General features: G+C 44.1%; 1 protein-coding gene across 1 annotated transcript in view; it reads right to left on the bottom strand.

Moving 5' to 3' along the window:
- The window catches only part of SLC25A13 (solute carrier family 25 member 13), a 216,775-nt gene that overhangs the window by 148,102 nt on the left and 53,912 nt on the right, over positions 1-14,761 (bottom strand). Inside the window, exon 4 of the mRNA XM_040352298.1 lies at positions 3,336-3,451. Coding sequence (XP_040208232.1) covers positions 3,336-3,451 — 116 coding nt within the window. The remainder of the gene's footprint in view (positions 1-3,335; positions 3,452-14,761) is intronic.

The following is a 14,761-nucleotide window of genomic DNA, read 5'->3' as shown; positions in this document are numbered from 1 at the left end:
ACTTGAAGAGGATCTGCAAAGAGGAGTGGGACAAAATCCCTCCTGAGATGTGTGCAGACCTGGTGGCCAACTACAAGAAATGTCTGACCTCTGTGATTGCCAACAAGGGTTTTGCCACCAAGTACTAAGTCATGTTTTGCGAAGGGATCAAATATTTATTTCACTCATTAAAATACAAATCAAATTTATAACTTTTTTGAAAAGCGTTTTTCTGGATATTTTTGTTGTTCTGTCTCTCGCTGTTAAAATAAACAGACCATTAAAATGATAGACTGATCATTTCTTTGTCAGTAGGCAAATATACAAAATCAACAGGGGATCAAATACTTTTTTCCCCCCTCACGGTAATAGCAACCATACAGGGGTTCTGAAGGTGGATTCTCACAGTTCTGTGATGAGCTTGGCGTCATTCCAGGAGCATGCGATTTTATATCTTTGCTTAACCACTTCCCGACTGCCCTATTGATTTACTGCTACAGGTTGGCCGTTCTGTGCAGAATCACATGTTATATAGTATACACCTGAACTGACACTCAAAAACAGGACTTTTTTTTTTTTTCTTCTCTCAATGCATGCTTGGGTTGTATGTTGTTATTGTTCGTTTCGTATACAAAAAAAAAGCCGTTTGTATACAAAATAAAAATAAGAGAATTGCCTCTGCATTCAAAGTTTGAATGCCTGCGCCGACATATACCGAGTGCAGTACACTCGGCTACATTCGGCCAGGCTCGGCTTCGCTCGTGCTCACGCTCTGTGACGTTTATGTGTGAGCACAAGCTCGGTATATGTCGGCGCAGGCATTCAAACTGAGCGCGGGAAGTGTGTATCGGCGTATATCGCGCACCCACGATTTCCCCCTTATTTTAAGGGGGAAAAAGTGTGCGGTATACGCCGATAAATACGGTATATACATTACCTCTGATGTATAGTTACATTACATAGATTGCGGTTACATGAGGCACTGCATGCATTGGTCTTTATTCTTACAGTAGAGAAGTCATTAATTATAACTTTTTGTGAATTGGGACATTTAAACTTTTTTTTTTTTTTTTTATTCCAATCTAAATTTAGTAGGAGTCGGTGCATTGTTTGCCGACATTTCCCCCGACTCCGACTCCTCGACTCCGACTCCACAGCCCTGGGCACAACCATCGGTTAAAAAATCCACGCATGCTCAGAATCAAATCGACGCATGCTTGGAAGCATTGAACTTCGTTTTTTTCAGCACGTCGTCGTGTTTTACGTCACCGCGTTCTGACACGATCGTTTCTTTAACCGATGGTGTGTAGGTGCGACAGACCATCAGTCAGCTTCATCGGTTAACCGCTGAAAAAACGGTCCATCGGTCCGTTCTAATCGGATGGACTGATCGTGTGTACGCGGCTTTAGACACATCTAATGTTTACAGATATCTATATTATACAGGTCATATTGTGGTCTTACATCCAAGCTAAATTATAACCATGGATTAAAAAAAAAAAAAAAAAAAAAAAAAGAAGAACAAAAAACACATAAAAATACAAATCAAAGTGAAGAATTTATACAGACAGTTGCGGTTCATACTTAACGGGACCAAATATACCTAGAGATGTAAACAAGCTTATGTGGTTACTGATGAAAAAAGGTGTAATTTTCCTGCTTAGCTTAAACCGATGGTTGCCATGGAAACCAGTACAATAAAGACACTTTTCCATAACAAATATTCATATTCAACAATGCTGCTCTTGTCAAGCAGTTGATATTTTCATACAGGTCATAACAATGAAAAAGAAAAATCTGACAAAAAAGGTTTTCTCTAATGTACAATGGCAAGGCTGAAAATAACTCTTCAAGCCGGGGGTAAAAGTGTTGGTAACTTAAAAAGCGGTTTAGCATATAAAAAAAAAAAGTTACTTAAACCTTATAAAAGAGCCATTAATATTCGTTGCCTTTTTCACCCAAATTCAGTGCGTTTAGAAAGTATTCAGACCCCCTTTCACTGCTTTCAATTTTGTTATGTTGCAGCCTCATATTAAGGTTGTTTTAATCCATTTGTACACTTAGTACCCGATAATGACAAAGTGAAAACAGAATGTTTGAAAATGCATGAAAAAGGAAAAGAAACGAAAGATCACTTTGCGACACCACTTTAGCACAGGTACCTCCCCATTTCTCTTGTTGCAGAGATTTTTCAACACCCCCTTTCACACTTTAGCCCTTTTCAGGCGTTTTTGCACTAAAAAAAGGGTGCCTGTAAAGCATCTATCAAGCCTGCAAGCAGCATCTTTGGGGCGGTGTGGGAGCGCCGTAAACACCACTCCTCCACCGCCCCTGCCATTGAAATCAATGGGCAGCGCTGCTGAAGCACCTGCAAAGCGCTTTGGCGGCAGCACTTTGAGGGTGCTTTTAAGCCTTTATTCGGCCGCTAGCAGAGGTTAAAAGCACCACCAACAGCGGTAAAGCTCCACTAAAACTAGCACCATGTTACCGATAACACTGTGTGAAAGGGCTCTTAGCCTAGGTTCACACCAACGATGCGGGAACCAATGCGATTCCAGCGCTGGTTTCCGCATCGCATCTCTTCCACAGGCAGTTCACACTGCCCTCTCTGAACCGCTGTGGGTGTCAATACAATGTTAATGACACCCCCAGAACGATTCACAGATCGCAGTGTGGATTTGGACAGGAATCGGATAGCATGGGTGAGAACACCTATGCATTCCAATTCCAGTGCGGGGGGTCCCTACACCTTTTTTTGTGCAAATCCAATGTGAGTTCAGCCATACAACTGTATGGCTGAACTCATATTGCACAGAAATTGCATGATATCGGCACCGCAGTGCGAATCTCATACGATGTCTGTGTTTGCCATAGTGTGAGCGCAGGCTATAAAATCTGACAAGGCATACCGTATAGGAGCAAAAGCCATGAGTCCAAAGAAACTGCCTGCAGAGCTTAGAGAGGGGGGATTATTGCAGGGCACAGATCTGGGGGAGGCTACTATTAATTTCTGCTGCACTGAAGATTCCCAAAACCACAGTGGCCTTTCTAATTCTCAAATGGAAGATGTTTGTCACAACCAAGACTCTGCCAAGAGTTGGCCGCCCGACCAAACTGAGTAATCAAGAGACAGATGCGCATATAAAAATCCCAGTCCAGCGGGGCCCACATATATACATACTGTTGGCATAAAAGGGGTTAAACTGTAGTATCAGGCTGCAACATAAAAAAATTGAAACAAGTGAAAGGGGTCTGAACATTTTGGAAGTGCACTGTATATGCACGTTATAAGCATTGTATCCGGCTATGGATCACCTGGCAAGACTAAATATTGATTAAAAATTTCAATTCCTTACCAAAAGTTATTTCTCCTTTTCCAGTTTTGTCAAAGAGCTGAAAGGCCACCATGAAGAGTGCATCTGGTGCGCACAGGACTGACTCGAAGGCTACAAACTCCTGGAAAGAAATGAATCTAGAGAAGAAGAAAAAATAAAAATAAATTGTAAACTTTTCTTCAAATGTTTTTACTCACTTTTACGACGCATTCTAAAATTTCCTTAAAGTTGGGCAAAGTCATTTTAAATTGTCATTTTATTACACAGTCCTATGTAAATTTGGATAAGTGCATCGATCGATGCTGAGCTGCAATGACAAAACATCTATTCATACATTGACCAGTAAAGTATTTTATACAAAACTGCTTGCGGTCACAGATTATAAAGTGTGAGCTGGAGATTGGCTTCAGTTTGCTAGTGTATCTAAATCTAATACAATGTTGCTGTCTGCTGTGCATCCTGTGGTAATTCATCCAGAGTTGTGTGGCACCAATACAGGAGGGGTGTTACTGGCCAGGTCTACAGGTAAAAACAGAGGCGGAAAAGCCAAAAAAAAAAAAACTGATGCATCCACCACATGATTTGTAAGCTGCAATAGAATACATTTTTGGCATGAAAGTAGATTGTTTATGTTTCCACTTCCTATAATAGGGCTACACCCCCATTTGTTGTAAACAAACTGCACAGTTGCCACTGCATCGAATCACATGCGATCTCGCAGAGCGCAGAAGTGTGAACCGGCACTAAAGAAGAAAAAAGCAGAAATAAGCATATATTATACATAATAACTGACATAATAAACAAGTTAATTTGTCAGTTGTTAAAAAGGTAACTCCACTTTCGTGGGGAAATAAAATAGCAAATAAATAAAAAAATAATATAGTGCATATAATTGCGACACTAATCATTTTGTAATTGCTAATAAAAATGACCTTTCCTTTTCAATCTGCAGCCAATGTAATTTTTTGAGAATACACTGGCCCGGATTCACGTAGGGCTGTTTTGCGTTGCGCGGGCGTAGCGTATCGTATTTACACTACGCCGCCGCAACTTAGAGAGGCAAGTGCTGTATTCACAAAGCACTTGCGTCCTAAGTTACGGCGGCGTAGCGTAAATGGGCCGGCGTAAGCGCGCGTAATTCAAAGTAGGCTGGTAGGGGGCATGTTGTATTTAAATGAGGCTTGACCCCATGTAGATGCATGGCCGAACGAACGGCGCACGCGCATGCTCAGTATCACGTTGTTTTTACGTCCAAAGATACGCCGGCTCAATGCCTGTGACGTGAACGTAACTTACGCACAGCCCTATTCACGTACGACTTACGCAAACGATGTAAAAAGATATGCCTGTTCCGACGTCCATACTTTGCATGGGCTGTGCCACCTAGAGACCAGCTTTAACTTTACGCCGGCGTAAGTTTAACGTAAACGGCGTAACTAATTGCGACGAGCGTACATACGTTCATGAATCAGCGTATCTTGCTCATTTACATATTCAACGCGGAAATCAAGGAAGCGCCACCTAGCGTCCAGCGTAATTATTGCACCCCAAGATACGACGGCGTAGGAGACTTACGCCGCTCGTATCTTGTCCAAATCTATGCGTAACTGATTCTATGAATCAGGCGCATAGATACGACGGCGGCCATTCAGACTTACGACGGCGTATCTGGAGATACACCGTTGTAAGTCTTTGTGAATCCGGGCCAATATGGCTACCTGGAGTTTTCTGTATATAGAATATGTACTGACCACTCCCCAGAAACATTTTCTGCTTGTGTGATTGGCTCACCAATTTTCCCACAAGTTTGAGAGATACTTTCAATAGGAACCCATCTAAAGGGATGCAGGCTCAGCACATTTCCTCATTAGTGCTCTGCAGCTGCACACCTGACAGTTAGTTATGAAACCACTCCCATAAGACCCACTCCGTGCAGAGGCACAGACAAACACACAGGGATTTCGTCAGAACAAAAAAGGTAGGAAATCTGCAATAAAGTTTCTTACAATCCATGCAATGTACATAGATCACCCAGAGGGGAATGTTTTTTTTTCTCTCAACAAAAGTGGAGTTACACTTTAAAGATTTTCATGCAATGGACATCACTTCAAATAGCAGATATACACAACATGTTATAAAAGTAAATATTTACATTAGCAGTGACATGGATTTCTATAAGTATTTAACAATACAATGAACCATAACCACGCTGGTTGTGTCAACATTAGACTTTGAGATGCTTCAGTAAATCTCATAACATTTACAATGTATGCTATGCTTTGCCAGAGAAAACACGGTTTGGCTACTTAAACATGGCTGCCATAATATTTAGACTGAAAAAAGTTGGGAATGAAGTGACAGATACTTTATAAACAATACATTTCAGACAAGAAACCAAAGTCTTGAGAAGAGATCATGTTTCACCAATAATACAAATTAAGACGACAGATTTATGGCATAAATTTAAGGCAATTTTTTTTTCTCCCTTTTGGATTTGGATGGAGAAGAGAGGGATGAGAACACCTGTCAGTTTGTATTGCCGTCTGTGACCCCAGTAGGGGGATGTCCCCTCTCCATTTGTCCCGTTTATCATTATCATTGAAAGTGAAGGAAATCCCAAATTTTGGGTTGTCCCCAGAAAAGTAATAGAGGGGAAATCTTCCAATGGGGACACTAGTTCTGGTGATCTGGGGGGCCCAAAGGAATTCCCTTAACCACTTCCCGCCCGGCGGGTTTTTACGGCCACGATGTGGCTCTTAATTGCTGGGAGACCGTCTATATACGGCCTCCAGCCACTGGGGGGCGCGCGCGCCGCATCACAGAGATGCCGATGCGCGTGCCTGGTGGCCGCGATGTCCGCCAGGTGCCTGCGATCGGCAGTGACAGAGCAGGGACGTGGAGCTCTGTGTGTAAACACAGAGCTCCACGTCCTGTCAGGGAGAGGAGACTGATGCCGTGTCCCTTGTACATAGGGACACAGATCGGTCACCTCCCCCAGTCAGTCCCCTCCCCCCACAGTAAGAATCACTCCCAGGATACACATTTAACCCTTTCCTCGCCCCCTAGTGTTAACCACTTCCCTGCCAGTCACATTTATACAGTAATCAGTGCATATTTATAGCACTGATCGCTGTATTAATGTAAATGGTCCCAAAAATTTGTCAAAAGTGTCCGATGTGTCCGCCATAATATCGCAGTCCAGACAAAATTCGCAGATCGGCATATTACTAGAAAAAAAAATTGTATCCCCTATTTTGTAGCCACTATAACTTTTGCGCAAACCAATCACTATACGCTTATTGCGGGTTTACCAAAAATATGTAGAATACATATATGCCTAAACTGAGAATTTTTTTTTTTTTTTTTTTTTAATTGGATATTTATTATAGCACAAAGTAAAACAGTGTTTTTTTTTTTTCAAAATTGTCGCGCTTTTGTTTATAGCGCAAAAAAAATAAAAAACCCGCAGAGGTGATCAAATAGCACCAAAAGAAAGCTCTATTTGTGGGGGGGGGGGGGGGGAAGGAAGTCAATTTTGTTTGGGAGGCAAGTCGCAGGACCGCGCAATTTTAATATAAAGTGACGCAGTGCCGGAAGCTGAAATTTTGCCTGGGCAGTGCCTTGAAAAAGTATTCATACCCCCTTGATTTTTCAAATTTTGTCATGTTACACCCAAAAACGTAAATGTATTTTATTGGGATTTTATGTGATAGAATCAACACAAAGTGGCACATAATTGTGAAGGGAAAATGATAAATGGTTTTAAATTTTTTTTTTTTTACAAATAAATGTAAAAAGTGTGGGGTGCATTTTTATTCAGCCCCTTTACTCCGATACCCCCAACCATAATCTAGTGGAACCAATTGCCTTCACAAGTCACCTAATTAGTAAATAAAGTCCACCTTAGTGTAATTTAATCTCAGTATAAATACAGCTGTTCTGTGAAGCCCTCAGGGTTGTTAGAGACCCTTGACTCCTTTCACACTGGGGCTGTCCAAGCATTAGCTTCCAAAGCACCGCAACATGGGCTCTTTAACTCCTTCTTCTGCCACAAGCGGGGGTTAAAAGTACCTGCTAGTGGCCGAAAAGCGCTACTTAAAACATCCCATATAGCGGCGCTTCTGAAACGCTTTTTAGGCACTTTGGAAAAGCTGCCCATTCATTTCAATGGGCAGGGCACTTTGGGAGAACTGTATAAACGCGCTCTCAAAATGCCCCAAAGATGCTTCTTGCAGGACTTTTCCTAATGTCCCGCCCTAGTGTGGAAAGTCACACTGAAATGAATGGGAGGCACTTTACAGGTGCCATTTCTAGTGCTAAAATGCCTGAAAACTGCCTCAGTGTGAAAGGGGTCTTAGTGAACAAAAAGCATCATGAAAAGCAAGAAAGACACCAGACAGGTCAGGGATAAAAGTTGTGGAGAGGTTTAATGCAGGGTTAAGTTATTAAGAAAAAAAATCCCAAGCTTTGAACATCTCACAGAGCACTGTACTTTCCATCATCCAAAAATGGAAAGAGTATGGCACAACTGAAAACCTACCAAGACATGGCCGTCCACCTAAACTGACAGGCCGGGCAAGGAGAGCATTAATCAGAGAAGCAGCCAAGAGGCCCGTGGTAACTCTGGAGGAGATCCACAGCTCAGGTGGGAGAATCTGTCCACAGGACAACTATTAGTCGTGCTCTCCACAAATCTGACCTTTATGGAAGAGTGGCAAGAAGAAAGACATTGTTGAAAGAAAACCATAAGTAGTCCTGTTTGCAGTTTGCGAGAAGCCATGTGGGGGACACAGCAAACATGTGGAAGAAGGTGCTCTGGTCAGATGAGACCAAAATTTTAACTTTTTGGCCTAAAAGCAAAACGGCGGAAATCCAACACTGCACATCACCCTGAACACACCACCTCTACTGTGAAACATGGTTGTGGCCATTTCATCGGAGGGGATGCTTTTTTTTTCCAGCAGGGACAGGGAAGCTGGTCAGAGTTGATGGGAAAATGGTTGGAGCCACATACAGGGAAATCTTAGAAGAAAACCTATTAAAGTCTGTAAAAGACTTGAGACTGAGGCGGAGGTTCACCTTCCAGCAGGACAACGACCCTAAACATACAGCCAGAGCTACAATGGAATGGTTTAGAGCAGGGGTCTCAAACTCAAATTACCTGAGGGCCACAAGACAAGTTTTCATATGCCATGAGGGGCCGCATGCAAACTTTCAAACTTCAAAAACAACAGTACTGGTGTCAGCGAACACATTATTAACCCCCAGCACTGGTGTCAGCGAGCGCATTATTACCACCAGCACTGGTGTCAGAGAGCGCATTATTACCACCAGCACTGGTGTAAGTCAGGGTTTGACAAATTTGCTTGGAATCTCGGAGCCAGCTAAAAAAGTTAGGAGCCAGAAAACGCACCCTGTCCCGACGAGCTTGCGCGCAGAAGCGAACACATACGTGAGCAGCGCCCGCATATGTAAACGGTGTTCAAACCACACATGTGAGGTATCGCCGCGATTGGTAGAGTGAGAGCAATAATTCTAGCTCCTCTGTAACTTAAAACATGCAACCTGTAGATTTTTTTAAACGTCGCCTATGAAGATTTTAAAGGGTAAAAAAGTTTGTCGGCATTCCACAAGCGGACACAATTTTGAAGCGTGACATGTTGGGTATGAATTTACTCGGCGTAACATTATCTTTCATAATATTAAAAAAAATGGGGATAACTTTACTGTTGTCTTATTTTTTAATTAAAAAAAGTGTAATTTTTTCCCAAAAAAGTGCGCTTGTAAGACCGCTGCGCAAATACGGCGAAACAGAAAGTATTGCAACAATCGCTATTTTATTCTCTAGGGTGTTAGGATAAAAAATATATATAATGTTTGGGGGTTCTAATTAGAGGGAAGAATATGGCAGTGAAAATAGTGTAAAATGACATTAGAATTGCTGTTTAACTTGTAATGCTTAACTTGTAATACCAAGGGCCACCACCAGATGGCACCAGCTCACATCTGGTGGTAATAACTTGTAATACCAACGGCTCACCACCAGATGGGGCCAGCTAAAAAATAAAAAAATAAAAAAAAATTTTTTTTTTTTTTTTTTTTGCTCCCCTCACTTCCACCCTGCCTGGGGGCCATTTATAACTGGTCCGCGGGCCGCAAATGGCCCGCGGGCCGGTACTTTGAGACCACTGGTTTAGAGCAAAGCATATTCATGTGTTACAATGGCCCTGTCAAAGTCCAGACCTAAATCCAATTGAGAATCTGTTGCAAGACTTAAAAAATTGCTGTTCACAGACGCTCTCCATCCAATCTGACAGAGCTTGAGATATTTTGCAAAGAAGAATGGGCAAAAATGTCCCTCTCTAGATGTGCAAAGCTGGTAGAGACATCCCCAAAAAGACTTACAGCTGTAATTGCAGAGAAAGGAGGTTCTACAAGTATTTACTCAGGGGGGCGCTATACAAATGTACCCCCCACACTTTTCCAATATCCAATTGTAAGAAATGTTGAAAACCCATTTATCATTTTCTTTCCACTTCACAATTATGTGCCACTTTGTGTTGGTCTATCACATAAGATCCCAATAAAATACATTTACGTTTTTGGTTGTAACATGACACAATGTGGAATGTTTCAAGGAGTATAAATACTTTTTCAGGGCATTGTATACCCAGGGAAGTGAACAGCCTCAAATGCTATATAGAGATGAAAAAAAATTCTCCTACATTAGGTTTTACTTGTTTATCTGCAGGTTTCTCATCCCTACACCCCTTCAAAAGGGCAGAAAAGTGTTAGGCCGCTTTCACACTGGGGCCTTATTCGAGCAAAGCCTCATCTGCAATCCCAATGTGCTGGTGAAAGAACCCCTAAGACCCTAACGTTTTAGGGCATTTTTGCAGTGCCTCAGTGTGAAAGGGTAAGGCGTTTTTACATTGCTTTCAATACATTTCAATGGAGAGGGGCGTTTTTTGGAGCATTTTTTTTTCAGCGCCCAAAAGCTGCTCCAAAGATGCATGGAGAACGTTTTATGAGCGTTTTAATAGCGCCATTTTTACCGCTAAAATGCTGTAAAAACTCTTCAGTGTGAAAAAGAGATTTTTAATACAGCTTACCTGTAAAATCTTTTTCTTGGAGTACATCACGGGACACAGAGCGGCATTCATTACTATATGGGTTATATGGAGTACCTTCAGGTGTAGACACTGGCAATCTCAAACAGGAAATGCCCCTCCCTATATAACCCCCTCCCATAGGAGGAGTACCTCAGTTTTGTAGCAAGCAGTATGCCTCCCAAAATGGTCCTCAAAAAAGAGGGGTGGGAGCTCTGTGTCCCGTGATGTACTCCAAGAAAAAGATTTTACAGGTAAGCTGTATTAAAAATCTCTTTTTCTTTATCGTACATCACGGGACACAGAGCGGCATTCATTACTATATGGGATGTCCCAAAGCAATGCTTACAATGAGGGGAGGGAGAACATCTCCAAGACAAAAGGATTTAATTTAGAGATATACTCAAATCATAATAAATCCAACTTAGTTGAGAAAAATAAAATTTTTAAATTTAACTCGAACAAGAGGAGCCCCCGGAATCCGAGGGTCTCAAACTGCAGCCTGCAGCACTGCCTGCCCGAAGGCAGTATCAGTATTCCTTCTTACGTCCAACTTGTAGAATTTTGTAAACGTGTGGACAGAAGACCAGGTTGCCGCCTTGCAAACTTGAGCCATAGAGATCTGGTGGTGTGCTGCCCAGGAGGCGCCCATGGCTCTAGTAGAATGAGCCTTTAATGATACTGGAGGAGGCAACCCTTTCAAGCCGTAGGCCTGAGTGATTAATTGCTTAATCCACCTAGAAATGGTGGACTTTGCAGCTGCCTGCCCCTTCTTGGGCCCATCCGGTAGAATGAACAGCACATCTGTCTTCCGGATCTTCTTTGTAGCTTTAAGATAGGCCTTCATGGCCCTGACAATATCCAAGGTATGCAGCAACCCTTCCTTTCTGGAAGTAGGTTTAGGGAAGAAGGATGGTAATACCAAATCCTGGTTCAAATGAAAATTGGATATGACCTTCGGAAGGAAGGAAGGATGAGGGCGGAGAACGACCCTGTCCTTATGAAAAACAAGATATGGTTCCTTACAGGATAAGGCTGCCAGCTCCGAAACTCTTCTTGCGGAAACTATGGCAACCAAAAATACTAACTTCCTTGTCAGTAGAACCAAAGGAATATCAGCCAACGGCTCAAACGGTTGTTTCTGTAAACTTGACAGAACAAGATTTAAATCCCACGGACAAAGCGGGGATTTAACTGGAGGTCTAATACGTAAGACCCCTTGAAGGAAGGTCTTAACCAGCGAGTGGGTGGCCAGCGGCCGCTGAAACCACACTGACAGAGCAGAAATCTGTCCTTTGATTGTGCTTAATGCCAATCCTTTATCCACTCCTAGCTGGAGAAAACGTAATACTCTATCGATGGTAAATTTGCGAGAAAGCCATCGCTTGGACTCACACCAGCCTACATAGGCCTTCCAGACCCTGTAATAAATCACCCTAGAGACCGGTTTCCTGGCTCTGATTAGGGTAGAGATTACTTTCTGAGACAGACCTCTACCCCTGAGAATCAGGGATTCAGCTTCCAGGCCGTCAAATTTAGATGCCGTAAGGCAGGGTGGAGGATCGGACCTTGCGATAGCAGGTCTGGCCGTAGAGGAAGAGTCCAAGGGTCTCCCACTACCATCCTTAAGATTAGTGAGTACCATGCCCTTCTGGGCCATGCTGGAGCTACCAGGATGACTGGTATGTGCTCCACCCGGATCCTGCGCAGCAGGCGGGGTAGTAACTGGAGCGGGGGAAACGCATAAAGAAGTTTGAACTGATGCCAAGGGCAAACCAACGCATCGGTTCCGCAGGCCATCGGATCCCTTGAGCAGGACATGAACCTGTCTAGTTTCTTGTTGAGTCTCGATGCCATGATATCCACGTCCGGCACTCCCCATCTTTGGCAGAGTGCTTGAAAGACTAGTGGATGCAGAGACCATTCCCCCGGCCATAGAGTCTGGCGGCTTAAGAAGTCCGCCTGAAAGTTGTCCACTCCTGGAATGAATATTGCCGATATGCAGGGCACATGAGCCTCTGCCCATAGAAGAATCAAGCTCACCTCTCTCTGAGCGGCTTGACTCCTGGTTCCCCCTTGGTGATTTATGTATGCCACGGCCGTGGCATTGTCTGATTGAATTCTCACCGGGAACCCCTGCAATTTTGACGTCCAAGCCCTGAGGGCTAGTCGAGCAGCTCTGAGCTCCAAGATGTTGATGGGCAACTGCTTCTCTGGCTTTGCCCAAGTACCTTGGCGAGTGCAACCATCCAAAATTGCTCCCCAGCCCGTCAGGCTGGCGTCTGTGGTCACTATCTTCCAAGCCACTGGGCTGAAAGACCTCCCCTTCAGTAGATTCTGAGGGTCTAACCACCAACACAGACTTTGTCGGACTCTTGATGAGAGCGGCAACGGGATATCCAAGGCCTGTGGCCTTCTGCTCCATGCTGACAGGATGGCTGCCTGTAGGATGCGAGTGTGGCTCTGGGCGTATGGTACCGCCTCGAATGTGGCCACCATCTTGCCTAGTAACCTCATACATAGGCGAATAGTCGGTTCTTTCTTGCTTAGAACCAGTAGGATTAATTCCTTGATGGCTTTTACCTTCCTCAGAGGTAGGAACACTCCTTGTTGTTCTGTGTCTAATCTCATGCCGAGATATTCCAACTGCTTTGTGGGCTGGAAAGCTGACTTTTCTCGATTTAGGACCCAGCCGAACCTCTCGAGGTATTGGACCGTGAGGGCCACTGCTCGCTCCAAGCCGGGAGACGAGTGATCTATGACTAGGAGGTCGTCCAGGTATGCTAGGATCGTGACCCCTTGGATCCTTAGTTTGGCTAGGATTGGAGCTAGGACCTTCGTGAACACCCGGGGGGCCGTAGCCAACCCGAAGGGAAGCGCCACGAATTGGAAGTGACGCGAAGCCACCATGAAGCGTAGATATCTTTGATGTGGCTGATAAATTGGAACATGAAGGTAGGCATCCTTTATGTCTATGGACGCCATGAAGTCGTCCTTCTGGAGTGTGGCAGCTGCTGACCGCACGGATTCCATCCGAAATGAGCGGATCTTTAGATATGCATTTACCATCTTTAGGTCCAAAATTGGCCTGACATCTCCATTGGATTTTGGGATGATGAATAGGTTGGAGTAGAAACCCAGCCCCTGTTCCAGGACTGGTACCTCTACTATTACTTCCTGGGAAAGTAGATGATCTAATGCCGATCTTAATGCGGCTCCCTTTTCCGGATCGTTTGGAATCCTCGACTTCTGGAAATGAGGAGGAGGAAACCTTAGGAAATCTAATTTGTAGCCTGTGGCCACGGAAGACCGTACCCACTCGTCGGGAATGCTGGCTTCCCAAATCTCTGAAAAGAGTCGCAGCCTTCCCCCCACCTTCGTGGGTGGGGGCGCCCCTTCATAAGGTTGGCTTGGGGGCTGGTTTTGCTGGTTTGCGAAACCACTGCCTTTTGCCTCTAACAGCCTGTCCTTGTGATCTGCTGTTGAAGCCGAAGTTTGCTTTTGCAGGAGGCCGTCGATACTGCTTGGCATTAGAGGGCCCCTGCCCAGGGGAATACTGTCGTTTAAACGCAGGTCCCTGAACCTTCTTCTTAGTTGGCAAGAGAGTACTCTTGCCGTTTGAAATGGTCTGAATGTATTTATCTAGGTCTTCTCCGAAGAGTCGTCCTCCATGGAAGGGGAACCCTACCAGGAGCTTCTTGCATGGGGGCTCAGCCTCCCAGCTTTTTAACCATAAGAGTCTTCTCATATGGATAAGGGATAACGATAAACGTGACGCTTGCTGGATAGAATCCTTGATTGCGTCTACCGTAAAACATATGGCCTTAGGGACATCCGAAAATTTTTCTGCCTGCTGGGCCGGAATAAGTTTAAGCATCTGCTTAAATTGATCCGATAATGCTTGAGCGACCCCAATCGCAGCCACAGCTGGCTGTACTACTGCCCCTGCAGTAGTGAAGGAGTTCTTAAGTAGTGCTTCCAAGCGCTTATCAACTGGATCCTTGAACACCTGTATGTTTTCTACAGGGCATGTTAACGATCTGTTAACACATGAGATGGCTGCGTCCACTGCAGGAGTAGCCCATCTTTTGGAAAATTTTTCTTCCATAGGATATAGGACAGAGAACCTTTTAGGTGGTAAGAAGATCCTATCTGGCTTGTTCCAATCTTGGAACAAAATTCCCTCTAATAGAGGATGGATCGGAAACACAGCATTGCTTTGAGGCGCCCTCAGTGAGCCCAAAGCTGAAACCGTCGATACCTGGAGATCTGGTACTGGCAAGTTGAATGTCCTATGGACCAAGTCCGACAATCCTTGAATCCACCAGCTCTCCCTCA

The sequence above is a fragment of the Rana temporaria genome, chromosome 5, assembly GCF_905171775.1.
Source record: "Rana temporaria chromosome 5, aRanTem1.1, whole genome shotgun sequence".
NCBI classification, from domain to species: Eukaryota; Metazoa; Chordata; class Amphibia; order Anura; family Ranidae; genus Rana; species Rana temporaria.
Note: the sequence above shows the minus strand (reverse complement) of the source record. Positions and strands in the feature narration are given on the sequence as shown.